The sequence below is a fragment of the Arvicola amphibius genome, chromosome 10, assembly GCF_903992535.2.
Source record: "Arvicola amphibius chromosome 10, mArvAmp1.2, whole genome shotgun sequence".
Classification (NCBI taxonomy): domain Eukaryota; kingdom Metazoa; phylum Chordata; class Mammalia; order Rodentia; family Cricetidae; genus Arvicola; species Arvicola amphibius.
In genome coordinates, this window is record NC_052056.1 from 95,761,890 (window position 1) to 95,782,355 (window position 20,466).

Genomic DNA, 20,466 nt, shown 5'->3' on the forward strand with positions numbered 1-20,466 from the left:
GCTTGGGATGCCCCAGGTTCTGAACTTCAAGATGAAACCACTGTTTCTCTGCCTTTCCCATCTCCCACCAAGACTGACAGGCTCTTGGGCATGAACTGGAGTCAGAAACCTCAACTGTCATCTTTCTGACAGCACATCTTCCTGTGGGTGTCACGGCCCTTCTCCCCTTGCCCAGCTGCTTGTGTTGACAAAAGAATGGTACTCACAAAGATGTCCACATTGGAATCCCCCAAACATGTCAATAAATGTCATCTAATTGGCAGCATGGACTTTGCAGTTGCAACTCAAGGCCTCTTCCCCCCTCCCTCTCTTCCCCTTCTCCCTCTTCCTCCCTCCTTCTCCTTCATCCTTCTCCCCTCTCTTCCTTCTCCTTCGTCCTCCCCTCCCCCTCCCTTTTGTTTTGCAGGCAGTTCGTGTTAGTTCATACTGTATGTAATTCTCTAAGGGGTTACCATGAGCTTTTGAGTCTCGTGCCTCTTACTTCTCAAATACTGAGATTAAAAGCATGTACGGCCATGCCTGGCTGAGATTACAGATCTGAACTGTGTCCTCCCTTCCCAGAGCATATACTGAAGCTTTGCCTCTCGGCACTTCAGAATGTGATGATGTAGATATAGGGGTTTTTGTTGTCGTTGTTTTGGTTTTTTTTGGGGGGGGCAGGGTCTCTCTACATAGCCCTGGCTGTCCTGAAACTCACCCTGTAGACCAGGGCTGGTGTCAAACTCAAGGATACACCTATCTTTTATCTCCTAACTGTGGGGATTAAATAAAGACATGTGCCACCATCACCCGACTTCTTTTGAAGACCAGGGCTCACTGTGTAGCCCAAGCTGGCCTTGAACTCAAAATCCCTGCTTGGTCAGCCTCCTGAGTGTTAGGGTCACAGAGTATATTATAAGTCTAAGGCCTTTTAAAGTTAAGTTAAGAAGCCGGGCAGTGGTGGCACACGCCTTTTAATCCCAGCATTTAGGAGGCAGAGGCAGGAGGATCGCTGTGAGTTCGAGGTCAACCTGGTCTACAAGAGCTAGATCCAGGACAGGCTCCAAAACTACAGAGAAACCCTGTCTTGAAAAACCAAAACAAACAAACAAACAAACAACAAAATGAAGAATTAACCAACCATGGTAGCATCTGCCAGGCAGAATGGACTTTTATGCTATTTATATGTTTTTAGAAGATTTATTTGACTTATTTATATTGAATGCACATATATTCATCCAGTAACATGTCTGGTGCCCAGGGATGCCAGGAGAAGATGACATCCCCTGGAACTAGAGTTTATGGATGGTTGTGAGCCGCTGTGTGGGTTTTCTGGGAACCAGACCTTGGCCTTCTGCAAGAACACCAAGAGCTCTTAACCACTAAGCCATCTCTCTGGCCCCCAAGAAAGGAAAAAAAAGAAAAAAGAAAAGAAAAGAAAGCTCCATTTCCAGGCACGGTGGTGCACACCCTTTAATCCCAACACTTGAGAGGCAGAGGCAGAGGCAGGCGGATGGATCACTGTGAGCTCGAGGTTGTACAGAGCAAGTTCCAGGACAGCCAGAGTTGCAGGTGAGACCCAGTCTCAGAAGAAGGACAAGGAGAAGGAAGAAGTAAAAGGAAGAAAAAAGTTCCAGACAGCCGGGACTAGACACTAGCAATACCCTACTTTCAGATATCTCAGCTGTTAAGGGCACCTGTTCTTCCAGCACCCACATCAAGGGGTTTTCAACACCTCTAACTCCATCTGGTGGGGTGCGGTTGCTTTGAATGAGCCGTCTCCCATAAGTCTTAGGTGTTTTGAATACTTGCCTCCCCTAGTGGTGGTTGCCTCACTGGACAAGGTGGGCTGGGGGGGCTTTGAGGTTTCAAAAGGACTAACGTCATTCCCTAGTGTGCTCTCTGCTTGGTGCTTGTGTTTCAAGGAACGTGAGCTCTCAGCTGCTACTCCAGCTGCCTGCTGCCTGCCCATCTTCATTCTGCCACAGTGAACTTTAACCCTCTGAAGGCCAAAAGCCCCAAACAGAGCTTTGTTTCTAAGTTGCCTTGGTCATGGTGTTCCTGCTGCTGGCAAGAGAAAGATGGGAGGGGAATTGAGGCCTTTCTTCTGACCTCCACCATCACACCCCCCCACAGCACGTACAACAAATAATAAAATAAAATTAAATACTGACAATTAGTTATAAAATAGCCAGGTGTAATGGCACACACTTTAACCCCAGCATTTGGGAGGTAGAGGCAGTGGAATCTCTGGCTCGAGGCCAAACTGGTCTACAGAGTGAGTTCCAGGGCAGCCAAGCTTACACAGAGAAACCCTGTCTTGGAAAACAAAACAAAACATAACAAAACCAACAGTAAAATAGAACAGCAAACAGAAGGCTTCTGGACTTACAGTTAACAGGGCCTTCCTCATGGCAGACATGGCAAGCATCATCAATGTGCAGAGAGACTCTTACCTACTTCTTGGGGGCATCTCTTAAAGCTGGCACAGTGTACCTGGTGAGCAACCCCACTATGTGGTTGCGGGACTTGAAATCAGGACCTCTGGAAGAGCAGTCAGTTCTCTTACCTCTGAGCCATCTCCCAGTCCGCTTCGTAATTTTTTAGTGGCTTTTTGAAGCAATGTTGTCATTGTTTTTAACATTATTTTGCTGAGGAAGAATTGGCATAAGCATGCTATGGCCTTCATGTGAAGGTCCGAGGACAATTCGGGGGGGACTCCACCTCTACTTCTACAGTGTTTTTCTAGAAGTTAAACTCAGGTCATCATGCATATCAGCACCTTCCTCACTGAGCTAGCACTGACAGCCCTGGACCTACTTTGTTTATTATGTTTGTTTTTGTGAAAGAATCTCATGTGGCCCAGGCTAGCCCTCTATCGTTTACGTCTCTGAGGGCAACCTTGAACCCCCTAATCCTGCTTCTGCCTCCTGAGTGTTGGGGTTAGAAGCAAAGCAATACCACACACCCCATTTATACGGTGCTAGGGATGATGAAACACAAAATTCTGAGTTCAAGTCCCAGCAACCACATGGTGGCTCACAACCCATCTATGAGATTGGTGCCCTCTTCTGGCCTGCAGGTGTATATGAAGGCAGAACACTGTATACACAATATTTTTTTTTTAATTACCAAGCAAAGAAAAATCTAACTATATGTACCAAGCTTGCTCCGACCCTCCAAAAGAGTGAGAGAGGCCCCTCTTCTCCCTTTTAGGAGATCATGTCCTAAGAAACCACGGTCCTAAGGCCAGTACCCCCAAAGCTATGGTGAAATGAATCGCCACAACAGGGGTAGGACAGGAGAGTTTCAAGTGGAAAGTTCAAGACCAGCCTGGTCAAAAAACCAAAGTTTAAAATAAATATTAAAAGCAATCTTAAAAAGATCAAGTGTGGAGGGCTAGGGAGACGGGTCAGCCACCTGCTTGCCTGTCATGCAAGCCTGAGGATCCTGAGCTCAGAGCCCCAGCCACATACGCTGTCTTAGCTTCCCCCTGCTCCTGTGGATGACATACGCCAAACACAAGCCACGTTAAGGAAGGGTTTGTTTTAGCTCACAGTTCATGAAGTCAAAGCAGCTTGAAGTCAGCTGGTCACACTTACTACATCTATTGTCAAATGAATGCCACCGCTCAGTTCCCTCTCCTCCCGTTCATCATCCCAGAGTCAAATCCAAGAAATGGTGCAGCCCACATACGGGTGCTGGGGGGGGGGGGGTCATCCCTCCTCCAGTGAACCGAATCAGGATCACCCTATTGATGCCCAGGCGCTCCTCTCCCAGGTGATTCTAGGAGCTGTCAAGTTGATAATTAACAGTGCAGGTTACCTGAATGTGTGACCTCGGGGCTGGGGAGGTGGAGCTTACTGCTGAGGGAACCCAGCCAATCGATGAGCTCTAGGTCCAGTGAGAGTCCCTTACCTCCAAAAATAAGATGTAGGAGCCAGCATAATGGCTCAGTGGGTGAAGACACTTGCCACCAAGTCCTGATGACCCAAGAACGATGCCTGGAATATGCCCATGGTGGAAAGAGAGAATCAACTCTGAAGGCTCTTTCCATCTCTGTGCTTGCATGTACATGCACTTGGAAGACATTCTGACATAGAGATCTCTGGTCTCATGCATAAGCACACACATACACACACACAGAGCACAATTTAAATTGAAATAAAATAAGGGTTGACAAGCCCAGGACAAGCACCCTACATTTCGCATTTTGATTTTAAAAATTATTTTATTCAACTTGGAAAATGAGTATAAATCCCTGGGTGTTGGTGCCGGGCAGGATGAAACCTGATGGATGGGTAGAAAAGAGGGAGAAGGGGCAAGGTGCACACATCACAGTGGCTGCCTCAGGTCCCTGCCTGCGAAGGAGGAGGGTGGGTGGGCTGGGTCCAGCTGGGAGCTCAGGTCCGGAGGAAACACCATGGTGAGGAGGCCTGCGGGTAGGGAAAAGGAAGGGAGTCCATGCAGGAGCCTTCCTCCCCGTCCTTCCTTTGGAGGTGGGCCCAGGTGCTCCTCTACCATGCCACTAAGAATGTACGCTGCCACCAGCTTCTGTCCCAGGGGACACATGCAAGTAACCTGAGGCAGCTGGCTTGCCCAAGCTCGTCCTGCAGGGGCTAGCAGCCAGGAAGGCCACGGAGATGATGCCTGTCAGCAAGAAGAGCAGGAAGAGCTGGTGGCCAGCTGCTGGGGGGGACCTGCGAAAGGAGGAGACGTGAGTACCAGGGACCAGGATGAACAACGGAGAGGCAGCAACTCTGACTAGGGTTTATTCACAGGTCATTTACTTATTTTGAGACAGGGACTCACGTGTATGTGGTCCAGGAATATCTCAGACTCATTAGGTAGCTAAGGGTAGTCTTGAACTCCTGATCCTCCTGCCTCTAGCTCTCAAGTTCTGGGATTAGGTATGCAATGCCATATCCGGCTTTGGTTATCTCTCTTAAGTGTGTGATAGATGCGAGTGGGTGGGTACACTCACATGTGTGCATGTGTACAGAGGCCAGAAATCAACCTCAAGTGCGGTTCCTCAGGAACCATCTGATTTGTTTTGGAGAATGGGGTCTCTCAATGGACCGGCCTTGTCTGTTAGAATGGCCAACTGGTTAGCCAGCCCCAGGATCTGCCTGTCCCTGCCTCCTCAGAACTGGAAGTCCAAACACAATGCAGCCGTGTCATGGGTGCTGGGGACTGAACTCGGGTCCTCACTCGTATGTAACAAACACTTTACCAACTGATCTGTGTCCACAACACTCCTCCCCACCCCCGTTTGTCAAAGCCGCACCATGTAGCCCAGGCTGGCGTGGAACCTGCAATCCTCCTTCCTTCTTTGTAGTCCCCCAAGGGTGGTATCCCAGGCTTGTGCCATCATGCTGGCCTTCGGGTTACATTTTATTGCCCTCCAAGGGTGCCCTGCCTTCAGTACTGTGTTCAGTGTCCTGGGCTGACAGGCAGGGACCTCTCTATCTCCCATGCCCAGCACACAGGAGTGCGACTGCTCAGTACAGGCCTCTTACTGAACTGAAGGTAGCTGGCGCCTGATAACAGCCACTGCAGTTGGAGCCAGGGAAGAGCTTGTCCCCTGATTAGAAGCCAACGACAAGTGCGAAGTCGTCTTCCTCTCTCACCCAAAAGAAAACCTCAGCCAGGAACATCTGCACACAGGGACTTCTTCAAACCCCATTTAGTTCATTTCTAGAGTAATGCTACTTCTTCTCACCTTACAGAATTCAGGAGTCCCCACGGCAGGCCTGGGGATATTGCTCAGCAGTAGAGGGCTTGTTTGGTATGCCTTAGGTACAAGGTGAATCCCCAGTAGTACAGAAAAACAAGAAACGTGGAGAGACAGCCCAGCCAGTAAAGGGCTGACGGTGCAAACATGAGGACCCAAATTCAGATCTCCAAAACCCACTGAAGAACCTGGGCACGCATGGTACTGCGCACCTAGAATCCTATTCTTTGGGTGGTGGAGACAGGTAGATACTGGATTCTTCTTTTTTTTTTTTTTTTTTTTAGGGACGGGGTTTTGCTGTAGCTTTGGAGCCTGTCCTGGAACTAACTCTTCTAGATCAGGCTGGCCTTGAACTCACAGAGATCCGCCTGCCTCTGCCCCCCCACACCTCCAGTGCTGGGATTAAAGGTGTGCACCACCACCGCCCTGCTGAGATACTGGATTCTAAAGTAAACTGGGAATTCCAGCCTCGCAAACTAATGTGCTTGAGACCCTGTCTCCAAAAAACTAAACGTTGGAGGAGCGACTGAGGAAATAACCTTTGGTCTGCACAAGCACCCACACGCGCATAGTCACCTAATATACACAACACCACAAACACATGTTATCCCTTCGACTCACTCCTCTGAAGGTGTCTGGCTGGGGTTGGTCCTGTCCACACAGGAGGCCCATGGATTGGGCGTTGGCTCAGAATGTCCCTGAAGCTCCAGGGGGTACGCTGGTGCCCGAAGAACAGAGGTGATGTCTTTTCGGCCACACCACACGTCCCTCAGCTCCCTCCTCTGACAGATCAATTCGGAACCGGTCCTGGACATCATAGTGGCTGGGGATTGGGGGCACATGCCGGATCACACTGACCATTGGGAGGAAGTTAAGTGAGAAGCCAAGGCCAACCAAGCGAATCCAGTTCTCCTCCCCAGAAACTTCCCAGAGTGACTGCAAGCCAGCTGGTGAAAAGGTCTCAGACCAAAGGCAACAGATGGCAGAAAATGCCAGGGCTGCTTCCCCAACCTCCCCACTCAACATGTCAATGCAAGACTGCGGCTTCACATATCCTTCTGCATCGAATACCGCTATATTTGGGCAGGCTGCTGTACACAGAACTGCGGCGTAAAGACACACGAAGAGACCTGAAGAAAGTTTTCGCTTATGGTGGGTTACCAGAGCCCCCTCTGTCAGCCACCCCAGAGACGGCACATTACCTACTAACTCCTCCAGCCCACAAAATCCCCCTGCCATATCTTCCTATCAATCCCCAGAGCCCAGCTCCAGATGCCCATCTCTTCACCTCGGAAGCGAAGCGCAGTTTCCGTGGGTGTTGTAGAGGGTCAGCAGCTGTCCGGGGTCCACTCCCCTTTGGTCCGCTCTAAATACTAGATCGGGGGGAAAGACGAGCACCGGGACAACGGGTCCTCGAGGAAGGAGAGGAGCTCCGGGACCCCCGCCCAGGGGCCCCCGGACCCCCACCACCCTCCTGGTCCTGGGGCGCCCCACGGCGCATGCAGGCTCTAGGCGGTCGGACATCCGAGGGCAGAGCTCACAAGGATAAGAGGGCCTTGGAGTCTAGGGCTAGCGGCGCGAGGAACGAAAGGAGGGCAGAGCGAGATGGTGGCAGAGCTCGGCCAGGTGTCCCCGCTGCCTCAGTACCCCGCTAGACGTGGATCCTCCAGTCCCAGGCCCGGTTCCTCAACCCTTTCCCCTTCCAGCTGGGCCCCAGGTTCCTACAGGTCCCGCCTCCAAACCGCACCGCAGTGGCCACGCCCACTCGGCTCAAATCTGGCCCGCCTTGTCGCTTCCCGATCCGGGTTTTCCGGTACGGGCAGTAAGCCCCGCCCCTTCCGGGCGTTCCCGTGCCGGTCTCCCGACGGACTCGGTACCCCCTTGTTCTCCTGATAGCCAGGCCACAGGATTGTGTCTCCAACCCTTCCTTAAGCTCGGCCTGAGCCCTCTCCTGCATTCCGCCTCTGGATGGCCGCTTGTACTACGATAATCACCTGGTAGTCAACGTTTCCTCCAGTCAATCGTCTGCAGGCTGAGGGCGCCATCTTCCCGAAAGTTCCTTGATGCACTTCCGCCGTACGGTCTCTCTCATTGGTCAATGCTGCCTCGCTTCCGCCTAACCGTACGTTGATTGGTTTTCGTCAGTGACCCAAACCCGCCTCCCTCGGTGCTAATGATTGGCTTCATCTAGGGTAAGTAATTTAAGGGTCCCGAGCGCCAACTCTAGACTGTTAGTAACTCGGGGAGGCGGGTCTGGCCTCCGAACTGTGTCTTTTTCTGAGCTCAGCCGTTACTAGACTTTTTCTTTCTTCTTTTTTTTTTTTTGCTTTCTCTCCTTCCTACTCGGGCCTGGGAAAACATGTGTGCACAGTGACGTAAGGTTAATAGTAATCAATAAGTAGAACTGGATGAAGCAAGAATCTCAACCAGCTCTGGTTACACTTTAAAAAGGGGGGGAGGAGTGGGGTGCTGAGGGGTTAACTCAGCGGCTAAAAGGACCCAGGTTCGGTTGCAGCACTCAGAGGGTTCATAATCAATTGTAACTCGTTTCATGGGATCGGACGGCCTCATCTGACCTCTACCTGTGGTTCATATATACATGCAGACCAGACACTCGATGTCTCGACGTACATGAATAAATCTAAAGAGTTTTTTGTTTGTTTGGTTTTACGAGACAGGGTTTCTCTGTAGTTTTTGGAGCCTGCCCTGGAACTAGCGCTTGTAGCCCAGGTTGGCCTTGAACTCACAGAGATCCCTCTGCCTCGCCTCCAGAGCGCTGGGATTAAAGGCGTGCGCCACCACCGCCCTGCCTAAAGAGATTTTTAAAAAAGATTTATTTGTTATGTATACTGTCTTCTGTCCGCCTGTATGCCTTCAGGCCAGAAGAGGGCATCAGATCTCATTGTTGATGGTTGTGAGCCAGCCTTGCGGTTGCTGGAGATTGAACACAGGACCTCTGAAAGAGCAGTTAAAGCTCTTAACCTCTGAGATATCTCTCAAGACTTAAAAGAGACTTTCTTTCTTTCTTTCTTTCTTTCTTTCTTTCTTTCTTTCTTTTCTTTTTTGTTGTTTTTCTTTGAGAACTGTGAAACAGTTCAGGCTGTCCTTGAACTCACCGAGATTCACCTGCCTTTGCCTTCCAAGTGGTGCTCCCACAAGGCCCCACCCCTATAAGTAGTTAATGATTGCTAGGGAGAGACATTTTCTTCATTGGTACAACCACTATTAAGTGGCCTGCGCTCCTGGAAGCAGCAGTAATAAAACTTACTTGTTCACCAAAAACAAAAGAAAACAAAAAAAAACCCCAAGAAATCAGAAGAACTACCTGGGAAGGGGAAAGGACCCCAGAAGTGGGGGACAAGAGACATAGTGGTGGTGAATGTGTCAAATGTATAAAAATGCCATGATGAGATCATTTTATTTATATAAAATTATCAGTAGTTAGTATGATGATTAGGGGAAAAAATGAATAACAAAGAGAAAAAAAACAACTAGAAGAAGCCAGGCATATTCGTGTAAGTCCCAGGTACTAAAGCAGGGCGAGGTGGATTGCCACAAGTTTGAAACTAACCTGAATCTGTTACATTGTAGGAAGTTCCCTGCCAGCCAGGCTACATAGTGAAACCTTGTCTTTAAAAACACACACATTGAGGGGCTGGAGAGATGGCTCAGTGGTTAAGAGCATTGCCTGCTCTTCCAAAGGTCCTGAGTTTCAATTCCCAGCAACCGCATGGTGGCTCACAGCCATCTGTAATGAGATCTGGCGCCCTCTTCTGGCATGGAGGCAGAATGTTGTATACATAATAAATCTTTAAAAACACACACACATTGGGCCTGGAGGTGGTGGTGCACGCCTTTAGGACAGCTAGGACTGCCTGTCTGGAAAAACAGAAAAAAAAAAAAAACAAAATAAAAACAAAACCAACGACATTGGATTGGCAAGAATGACTCGCCAGTACAAGAGTTTCTGTGAAGCTAAAGACCTGAGTTGGATTCCTAGGACTCAAATGGTAGGAGAAGAGAAGCACCTCTACATGAGCTGAGCCAAATGCATATATGCAAATGTACAATGTACATGTGTGTACATGTGTGCATATGTGATAAGTCCAAAAAATTAAAGTGTTTTTATGGAAAGCCTTTTCCTTTTTCCTTTTTATCGTGCTTTGTTTTGTTATATTTTTTTGTTGTGAGGATTGAACCGGGGGTCTTACTCTGATAGACAAGTACTCAACCACTGAGCTACATTCCTCGTCTGTAGAAACAGAAGTTTCTGTCCCAACCAGTCCTGCCGCCATTCAATCCCAAAATAAACACACAGAGGCTTCTACTAATTATAAACTGTTTGGCCTATTGCGTCAGGCTTATAACTACCTCTTACAACTTAAATTAGCCCATATTCTTATCTATGTTTAGCAATGTGTGGCTTGGTATCTTTTCTCAGTAAAGCATTCTCATCTTGCTTCCTCTGCATCTGGCTGGTGACTACCTCTCGGCCTTTCCTCTTCCAGAATTCTCCTCGTCTGGTTGCCCCACCTATACGTCCTGCCTGGCTATTGGCCAATCAGTGTTTTATTAAACCAGTACAAGTGACAAATCTTTGCAATGTACAAGAGCATTGTCCCCACTGTGTCCTTTTTAAATTTGTATTATGAGGACTAGGGCTAAATGGCCTAGACTGACCTTGAAATTTGTAGATCAGTTTCTGTCCTCTGAGGTAGCTGGGATAACAGCCACACCTGGCATATTAGTCTTGCTTTTGTTGTGTTGTGTTTTTGTTTTTCTGAGACAGTTTCTCTGCAGCCCTGGCTGTCCTGTCAACTCGCTCTGTAGACCAGGCTGGGCCTTTGAACTCACAGAAATCCTCCTGTCTCTGCCTCCTGAGTGCTGCAACTAGAGGCGTGCACCACCACCGCCTGACTTTGTCTTGCTTTCTTTCCTAGCACACTTCTTGATACTTTACATCATAATTTGCTGACTCTTCCTCCAGAGAATTTCCTCTCAAAAACAGGGGCATTTATTTTCTGATGTATTTTCAGTACTTAAAACATAATCTGCCATTTGGTCAGGACAAAGGAATGAATTAGATGACCTTTGAGCAGAGGTCTGACTAGACTTAGGAAGAAATCAAATGTATTTATGGGAAAGAATTCCAGAAGGAGGGATAGCAAAATCCTGAAGCCCAACTGTCCTGGAGGTGGGGACAGCTGGCAAGCACCCTTGTCATCCTTAAGCAAAAACGTGGAGCACAGCAGTGCATTCTTAGAATCCCACAGGAGCGGCTCTGTTCAAAACAAGGGCAGGGGAGGGAGGGTGGAGCTGGAGGGATGACTCAGGGGTTGCTCTTCTAGAGGACACAAGTTCGGTTCCCAGCATCCATGTTAGGCAGCTCTCAGCCACCTGTAACTCCAGCTGCAGGGGACCCAACACCCTCTTCTGGCCTCTTTGGGCACACCACACACTTTTTTTAAATTATAATATCAAAAGAAACAAGAGGTAGATGGTGATTTTGAAGATGACACCTAAGGTTGTCCTTTGGCTTTCTAAACACGTGTGCATACATATACACGAGGAGACGAGAGAAGAGAGAGAAGATAAGAGAGAGAGAGAGAGAGAGAGAGAGAGAAGAGAGAGAGAAGAGAGGAGAGAGGAGAGAGGAAGAGAGGAGAGAGGGGAGATGAGAGGAGGGAGAGAGAGAGAGAGAGAGAGAGAGCACTGCTGTTGTGGCACTCGCCTGCCATTTCAGTCCTCCAGAAACTATTGCAAATTAAAGGCCAGCCTGAGCTACACAGTAAGTTGAAGGCCATGCTAGGCAGGAAATGAGATCCTGTTTAAAATAATAATAATAAAAGGAAGAGGAATGAATGGGGAATGATGAGTCACCAGAGATAAAAGGGAGGACAGAGGCCAGAAAGAGAAAAGACCCAGGTGAAACTGAGTTCTATTTGGAGAACCATCCTCAGAATGCTACAAATTAATTCATTTATTTATTTATTAATACTTTATATTTATTCAGTGCATTGGTGTTTTGCCCTGCATGTATATTGGTATGAGGGTGTCAGAAGCCCAGGAGCTGGCGTCACAGACAGTTGTGAGCTGCCATGTGGGTGCTGGGAATGAACCCGGGGTCCTCTGGAAGAACAGCCAGTGCTCTTAGCACTGAGCCATCTCTCCAGCCCTGTTTATTTTATGGTGTGTGTTTGTGCATTTGTACAAATTATGAGGACGGACAACTTGCAGAAGTGGTTCTCTCTTCGAGCACTGTGTGAGTCCTGAAGACAGAGCTCAGGTCGTCAGGTTGGCAACATGCCCATCTTTGTGGCCCAGTTCCAATATTTGGAGCAGTGGAGTGGCAGTACCTAGCTGACATTCCTCTAACTTCTGTTTGCTTTTCCCAGACGGGTTTTTATGTGTTGCCCTGGCTGTCCTGGAACCCATTTTGTAGACCAGGCTGACCTCAAACTCAGAGTCTGCTTGCTTCTGCCCCAAAGTGCTGGGATTAAAGGCATGAGCCACCATAGCCAGCTCTTCTAACTTCTTAAATCATATATATATATATATATATAATATATATATATATATATATATATATAAGATTTGGCCTCCAATTACTATATAGCCCAGGCTGGCTTGAACTCCTAATCACCTTACCTCCACCTCCCAAGTACTGTGATTAAAGGTGGCACACACTCAGCTTCTAGTTAGGATCTGGAAGCCCGGCGGGGGGGGGGGGGGGAACGGCTGGTGTTTAAGACTTTTTTTTAAATTTAATTTATTTATTATGTATACAATATTCTTTCTGCGTGTATGCCTGAAGGCCAGAAGAGGGCACCAGACCTCATTACAGATGGTTGTGAGCCACCATGTGGTTGCTGGGAATTGAACTCAGGACCTTTGGAAGAGCAGGCAATGCTCTTAACCACTGAGCCATCTCTCCAGCCCCAGACTTTTTTTTTTTAATGCATTTGGATGATTTGCCTGCATATATGCTGCTGCCTGCAGAGGCCAAAAGAGGCCATTGGATCTCCTGGAACTGGTTACAAAATGTTGTGAGCATGTGGGTGCCAGATCTTTGAGACAGGGTTTCTTTTTTTAATATTTATTTATTTATTATGTATACAATATTCTGTCTGTGTGTATGTATGCCTGCAGGCCAGAAGAGGGCACCAGACCCCATTACAGATGGTTGTGAGCCACCATGTGGTTGCTGGAAATTGAACTCAGGACCTTTGGAAGAGCAAGCAATGCTCTTAAACCTCTGAGCCATCTCTCCAGCCTGAGACAGGGTTTCCTAGTAGCTATGAAGCTAGTCCTGGAACTTGCTCTGTAGAGGCAGGCTGGCCCTCAAACTCAGAGATCCACCTGCCTGTGCCTCCTGAGTGCTGCTATCAAAGGTGTGTGCCACCACTCCTGGCCCCCTACCCTGTGTTCCTAAAGCAGGCCGAAGATGGAGCTCAGTGGTAGAGTACTACTTGCCTAGCATGTGGAAGTCCGAGTTCATCTTCTAGTACTTTTTCCCTTCTACCCCAAGGAAAAAGGTATTCTGAAATCCAAGATGCACACCCCCCCACGCAACCATAGAACTGATATACGATCCCTTCCTGAGTACGAAACATTATTAAGTTGAGAGCACCACACTCAGGCTGCATCTGGCTGGGACCTCATGCAGCTGGCCTAGGAGGGAGGGACACTTCCTCTTGCTTAGGTTATTGAGGATCTGGTCCTGGTTGGGCTTGTAGGGAACCACAAAGCTCTCTGGAGGGAGGACGGGGCCTCTGCTTTCTTCAGCTGGCCCATCAGCAGGTAACTGGCTCCTGAAAACGGGAGAGAGGAGATTGAGAGTTACTAAGAGCTTGGTGACACCTTCTTGACCAGGTCTGGCACCTTCATGACTCCAGTGGTGCTCACTCAGTACCCAATCCTTTCCCATTGCCCCTTACCTTTCTTCATGGGGGGCATCTGCCTGCAGGGCACATAGAACTTCAGAGGGGTGTCCCTGGCTGGAGAGGGGCAGATCTAGGCCTCCGCTTTGTAGACACCGAGGAGATTGATTGGTGACGGTGAGGCCCTCACCTGGGCCGCGGACCATGGTCTTCACCGTTTCCAGTCACCCACTGTGGAAGGGCGTGGAGTGAGAGACAAGAGTCAGGTGGCTGGAGCTGGGCTTGGATGAGGGCCTGGGGAGTCAGGAGGGCAGGATGGAGGGTACTTCCCCAGACTACTGGCACAGAAGTTGCTCTGTAAGGTGCCCACCCGCTTTGTACTGCTTTTGGAAGGTGACACTGGATGCATCTAGGAGAAGAGACAGGGTTGCTTGTGGAGGGCAGGAGGGACCATTTGTCCTACATCAGCCTATTTGCCAGCACTAGGAATGGAGCCAGAGTCTGGTGCATGCTAGGCAAGAAACTCTAGAGCTGAGCCACACCCTTCGACCCTCCCTAGGGAAATTCTAGCAAACCCTGCCCTAGCCATCACTGTGAAATTGCAACAGCCTTATAGATGGAAACTCAAAGCTCCACAGAGCGTTGCTTCCCAGCACCAGTTCCAGACACTGACAGGAGACCGGCACCATGAGTGTTGAATGCACTCTGAATGAATTGCATTGCATGAATGAATGAATGCTGACCCAAGGAAGAGCTAGTGCTTCCTTTATTTCATGCCCCTTCTTCCACTTTTTACTTTTATGTATGAGTATTTTGCCCTGCATCTATGTCTGGAGTTACTGATGGTTTGAGCTGCCCTGTGCGTGCTGGGAATCAAACCTGGGTCCTCTGGAAGAGCAGCCAGTGCTCTTGCCCACTGAGCCATTTCTCTAGTACCTTTCTCCCCACCTTTTCACACTCACCCAGGACCGTTGGAGTTCCTGTGTATTGGGGAGCCTCTCTGGTTTCTCTGCAGGTTGGGATTTAGGTTTGGCGGGTGGTTTGACTTTGGGCCCAGTTTCCTTGTCTTGGGTCAGAGCGGGATGGGAGACCAGGCTGGACATCTTCCCCTGGGCTTGAGGCTGGCCCCTTTTCCACGGCATCCCGTGGCAGGGTCTTGTAGGAAGCCGAAAGAAGCCATCTGCGGTGACACTGAGATCTGATACAAACTGTACCAAGTAGCTCATTCCCTTCAGAAGAGATGGGACTGCAGGGGGCAGAGGAGAACTGGCTGAGGCATCTAAGGCAGACTGTGTACCCTTATTCTGTCCTCCAGTGGTCAACCTTAAACTCGTCCTCTGACATCAGAGTCCTCTGAGGCTCTGTGGACTCCAGAAGATACGCTGAACTTTTGCCAGCTCCTGTACTTGCTCAGACCAATGGTTGGAATCCTAAAGCTCCGCCGAGCCTCCCCTCGAACCCTGCATGGCCTTTGACCAACTGCTCAGGAGGGGATGAGGAGTGGTTTAGCGCCCAACAGTGCCCTGCCAAGGACCCATCCCTCACCTAGGGGCCTTGTCTCCGCAGAATTTCCCCAGCATCTTCGAGTCATCGTCACAGCCCCGCTGAACACGCTGACAGAGTCATAGCGGCAGTACGTGTCGGGCTCCACCATCAAACTTCCCCAAAGGTTAGCAGGATCACCTGGGAGAGGCATTGGCTGCGTAGCAGGACCAGGTCAAGGTGGACCAAATAGTGTCCCTGCACCTCTCCAGGCCCAGGGAGTATTTGGCGTAGACACAGATAGTCAGTCCCGTCCCTGTTCCTCTCAATGTTCTTACACTGCCTAGCCTAAGGCTCTCTCTCTATCTCTCTCTCTCTCTCTCTCTCCTCTCCACACCACACAACACAACACACACACACACACACACACAACACACACACACACCTATACCATACAGGGCAAATCCTTTGCCCTGGTGGGCAAGGTCTCAAGTGCATCTTAGCTCCTCCTACTCCACCCAGTACTTCCCTCCCCTAAGGCCAGTAGTTGCACTTTGCTTGCACGTCGTAAACTGGTCTGGTCTGGTTTTGCTCTCTACCATGGCAAGCTCAGAGATTCAGGACACAGATGTTCGATACAATGCTGCTGGCTGTCGGCTCTTAAGGATGCTGCCTGGGTGCTGGTGGGCAGCCTAGCGAGGAGGTCAGTACCTGGTCTGCGGGTGCAATGATGTGCCAGGAACAGCTGATGCCTGGGGGGTAATCCGACTCAGGCCAGTTGGGCGTAGTCAGGGTTCCCTGCGCCTTCTCCATCGCCCCCCGCAAAACTGGTGCTCTGAGAAGGGGAGAGAGGGACCGGGTGGGGGGCGGTGGAGACCCGAGGTCAGCTAGAGTGAAAGCTCCTAGACTGGAGCTTTCAGGCCGACTAGGAAGTCTGGATTCAAGATGAGGAGACAAGAAGGGGAACAGCGGAGGGGGCGGGTCAACAAACAGCTGGGAAGGGGGGGGGTGAGGGTGGGCGCCCAACAGAGAGGAAACGATTAAATGGCATCCCTTCTGCCCCCTCCCCAACCCGCCGCCACACACGCCTCTTCCCCTAGGAGATCCCATCTCTCCATCCAGGGCTTGCAGAAGAATCCTCCTAAAGCAGGACTAGAGGAAGCTCTCACATTGGGAGGGGCGCCCTCCCCCTCTGATGAGGTCTCTGCCTGAAACATTTCCGAGAGACCTTGTGCTGCCGGGAGGGGGTGAATGGGACCGCAATCGGGATCCCAGAACTGGGTTCTAGGGGGCTCAGATGATGGAATCTCTAGTCCCCCAGCTTCAGGGTGCCACCCCCTTACTCCTGTCAGAGGAGCCGATTGCGGGAGGGGGCGGGCAGTTTGGCAGTTACTCACCGTCCCAGTAACCCCAGGGCCGGGCCCATTCCACCCGCGGGTCCATGACCCATTTCCGCCTCGCACCTGGGGGAGGCCCTGGAAGAGGGGTAGGATTTAGGTGGAGCGGGAGGGGAGGAGAAGGACCAGGAGGAGGACGTGAGGGGCGGTTAGTGAGAAGGAACGGGAGTAATGGTGGCCCTAACTCTTGGGACTAATCTGGGGAGGGTCGAACGAAGTTAGGGCAGGGGTGGGGAACCTTGAACCGGGGTGGGGCCAAGAGAGGGGAAAGAGGAGGTAAGGATGACTCAACCAGAGCCTGAGGTGGCCCCGAACCGCCTATACCAGAGCAGGAAGCCCGTCCGCCAGTGCCCTCGTCTGTTTGTCATCCTTAAAGTCACCTGATTGCCCAGGTGCACTACAGGTGCAGGCCGGAAGGTGCCACAAAGAAACGTCCCAGTCGCTGGCTGAGGTCCCAGATCAGCAAAAAGACCTCCAGAGCATCATAGCGGCAGGAAGGGTGGAGCTGCCATATCGAAGACTCGGAAGGACAAGGGACACAGTCTGGCCCTCAGGCACCTGACAGAAGGGGAATGCTGGGGACGCCCCAAATCAGGTTCAAACAACCCTAACAGTGGGCATCACTCCCTCCCCCAAGTACTTCTAGAGCAATAGCGGTAGCAGGAAAGGCCAGTACAACACAGAGGACCTGGCCTCTACTCCCAGGCTTATCGTGGTCTCTGAAGGGAGAGAACAGGAGCAAGTTAGGAGTAGAGATTCAGCATTTGCTACCATTAAAAAACAACAGAAACCAACCAACCAAACAAACAAAAAAAAAAAAAAACCCAAAAAAAACCCAGAGGCCTTAAGCTATTTGGCAGCCCACATTTGTAATCCCAGATTTACCGTGCTGAATCGGAGGACTGCCTCAAAGTTCAAAGCTCAGCCTACACTACACAATGAGACCCCGACTCCCAAAACAAGAATTAAGGTTCAGCACCATGAGTGTGTGGTCCATGATTACAGCTGTTGGGGAAACCAAGGCAGGAGGGGTCATACATGCAAGGCCCATAATTTACAAAGACCCTGTCTCAAAATAAAGGTGAAGAGGTTTTAGGGAGATGGCTCAGTGGGTAAAAGTGCTTGCTCAAGTTCAAATCCCCAGAACCCATATAAAAGGTCACTTTTTTTTTTTTTTTTTTTTTTTTTGGTTTTTCGAGACAGGGTTTCTCTGCAGCTTTTTTTAGAGCCTGTCCTGGAACTAGCTCTTGTAGACCAGGCTGGCCTTGAAAAGGCCACATTTAAAAGGCTCCACACTAGGCCTGGGACTCCAGCCCTGTGGGGGGCAGAGGCAGCAGGGCCCTGGGGCTTGCTGACCTTCAGACTAGCTCTAGCTTTAGAGGACTGTCTCAGGGAAATAAGGTGGAGAGCGGTGGAGCTCTGGAACACCCCACATACCACTCTGACCTCTGTTACACATGCATGAGAATGCACACGCATGCACAACACACACACACACACAAAGAGAAAACCAAACAAACAAAAAACCTAAATGAGGGCTGCAGAGATGGCTCAGAGGTTTAAGAGCACTGACTGCTCTTACAGAGGGTCCTGAGTTCAGTTCCAGAAACCACATGGTGCTCACAACCATTTGTAATGATATTTGGCACCATCTCTTGGCAAGTGTATATAAAATAAATAAGTAATTTTTAAAAAAAATATGTGATTAACTAGTGGAACAAGCCATTTGAAAAAAAACCTAAATGAAATCAATGGCTGGGATGTACCTTATTGGTACAAGCTTTGACCTAACGTGCTGAAAATCTGAGGGTTTCCATTTCCGGTAGCGGGGGAGGACAAAGGGATGGGAAGGTCAGGATATGTCCAGAGCATATTACTGTGGAGCCTGACACCCGTGTGGGGTGATGCCTGGCCGTGGGGAGGGTGTCCTGATTGTCAGGGTTGTGCCAGGGAGACTGATGAAGGGCACTGATGGCTGGGGGGGACCCTCTCATCTAACCGTTATTGTCCAGATGCACTTCTTATTTGGGGGGTAGAGGTTGGGGAAACCCTCACTTGCCACGTAACCCGACTCTCCTGTCACGTCCCCCCTCCACACAGGAACACAGGTCTGGAGGACAGAAGAGGCGTCAGGGAGAACCGCTAGTGAACAATTCACGAGAATATGAAGCCCCAGGCAATACAGGAGGATGGTGCCGGGAAAAGCCCCATCCTGTGGGACAGGGACTCCTGCCCAAGGACCAGGGGGAAGTGGGGCTAGGCAACGGGGCCATCTCTCCAGCCCCTAGAGGCTCCACCCCCATGCCGACAGGAATTCCCGGAATCCTCCTCAGTCTCTCTCCCCCCCCCCTCGCTTTCTCAACCCCCCTCCTTGCCCTGCCTGGCAGTCAAGGACAGGAGCCGCGCCTAAGTACTTCCAGATGTGACAAGCCATGAGGCCATGGGGGGGAGGGGGCCAGAGAGATGAGGGAGCACCAGTGGGCATACAGTTAGGGGCTCCCACCTTCACCCTGCTTCCGGTTCCAGCTAAGGACCAGTATCTCTGACTTTCTGCTTGCTGCCCTTCCCCCAGTCTCGTTTCCTGAATGTCAGCTAAAAGAAGTTCAAGGTCTTGGCTTTCTGGGTTCAAACTCCACGGAGTGGCATGGCTTTGGGTGGAAAGGGAGATTTAGGGCAGGAGGACGGTACTGAAGGACTGGAACAGTGGCAGTCTGCAGACCAGCATGGCTTTGCAGCAGACTGGGAGACCAGGAATCTTAAGGAAGATGAGATACAAAGGGGTTGCTGGCAGAAGAGCTCGCAAGACCCACAGGCGCAGCCCTCCCAGGAAGTCACAAGCATTCTGCAGCTCCCTCTGGAAGCCATCTGAAAGATAGGAAACCTACCTGGTGTAGTTTGGGGGTCTGACCTCGGGCAAGGGGCAGTACCCAGGCCACAAGGAATGGCCCCAGGAAGGAGGTTAGGGCAGCAGGCAGCATTGTGTAGGGGGAAGTACTGGAAGCAGCAGCTGAGTTCAGCAGCAGCAACAGAGCAGCAGCACCAACACCAGCAGCAGCAGCAGCACCACCAGCAGCAGGATAATCAGTACCAGATGAGGCAGCTCTGGCGTGTGGGCGTGGGGACTGGCCAACTGGGCGGGCGGCAGGGGAGGCGGGACAGGGAGACAGCTGGGACAGAGTGGTGAGTCCCTGCAGGGGCCTCTCTAGGGTCTGGACATGTATTGATGGACTAAGGGATGCTGGGAGCAACAAGGGGCAGATAGAACACATCATCTCAATCAAATGATGTTGTCATCTGCAACTCCACTCTGCCCTGTGCCTGAGAGCCTGGTCTTTCCTGGAGACTTTCAGGCAGACTGGACCGCTTCACCTGTTGCTTTCTCAGCATCCAGAGAGGATGTCCTTCTTGAGTCTCCTGGCCATTCACCGTCCCACTGCACATTTCTGATGGTTTTCGTTATTGCTTAAGTGCCATGAAGTCCTGGCTAGCCAGAACTTTCAATCCTCCTGCCTCAGCTTCCCAAGTGCTGGGATTACAGGCCTGCACCCTTACCCAGGCTCTTTTGCACCTGCTTATGACTTTCCCTTTAAACACTGGGCAAATGGGCCAAGGAGGAAAGTTCTCTTCCAACTATTTTAAGGTACTGGAGAAGGGCTATGGGAGGCATGGAGTATCCCTTTCCTTAAGCAAAAGAGGGGAAGGAGCAGAAAGTAAGGGAATGGACAAGAAAGACTGGGCTTGGAATGCTGAGGTCCAACCCCCATAAATTATCTCTCCGGACCGGTATGGAGGCGTGGGAATAATTGAGACACAGTTCACACAGCAATGTCAGAAGGGAGTCTCAGGGTCCATCCAAATCCTGAAGATCACCCGCGTTATTCTCAGAACAGCTTTTATCTCCAAAGGTAATCTGAGGGGAGGTTCATCAACATCATTAGCATCATTAGTAGCCAGCGGACTAAAGTCACCAGCTTGGAGTAACACCTCTTCCCAG

General features: G+C 50.4%; 2 protein-coding genes across 2 annotated transcripts; both read right to left on the reverse strand.

Moving 5' to 3' along the window:
* Window positions 1-4,314: 4,314 nt before the first annotated feature.
* Mospd3 (motile sperm domain containing 3) lies at window positions 4,315-7,758 on the reverse strand. The gene is given in 10 exon segments (XM_038344472.2): window positions 4,315-4,605; window positions 4,607-4,653; window positions 4,656-4,679; window positions 6,335-6,383; window positions 6,385-6,468; window positions 6,470-6,566; window positions 6,738-6,816; window positions 7,002-7,029; window positions 7,031-7,132; window positions 7,134-7,758. Coding segments are annotated over 10 exon segments (882 nt in total). The 5' UTR covers window positions 7,215-7,758.
* Window positions 7,759-13,371: 5,613 nt separating this feature from the next.
* Window positions 13,372-19,561, reverse strand: Pcolce (procollagen C-endopeptidase enhancer). Its single transcript, XM_038346682.1, is given in 24 exon segments — window positions 13,372-13,391; window positions 13,394-13,498; window positions 13,501-13,524; window positions 13,651-13,762; window positions 13,764-13,824; window positions 13,920-13,969; window positions 13,971-14,014; window positions 14,567-14,651; window positions 14,653-14,763; window positions 14,766-14,810; window positions 14,812-14,839; window positions 15,139-15,187; window positions 15,190-15,250; window positions 15,253-15,276; window positions 15,787-15,890; window positions 15,893-15,910; window positions 16,765-16,897; window positions 16,900-16,980; window positions 16,982-17,005; window positions 17,007-17,030; window positions 18,472-18,561; window positions 18,564-18,582; window positions 19,358-19,371; window positions 19,373-19,561. Coding segments are annotated over 24 exon segments (1,404 nt in total). The 5' UTR covers window positions 19,451-19,561.
* Between the last annotated feature and the right edge of the window lie 905 nt (window positions 19,562-20,466).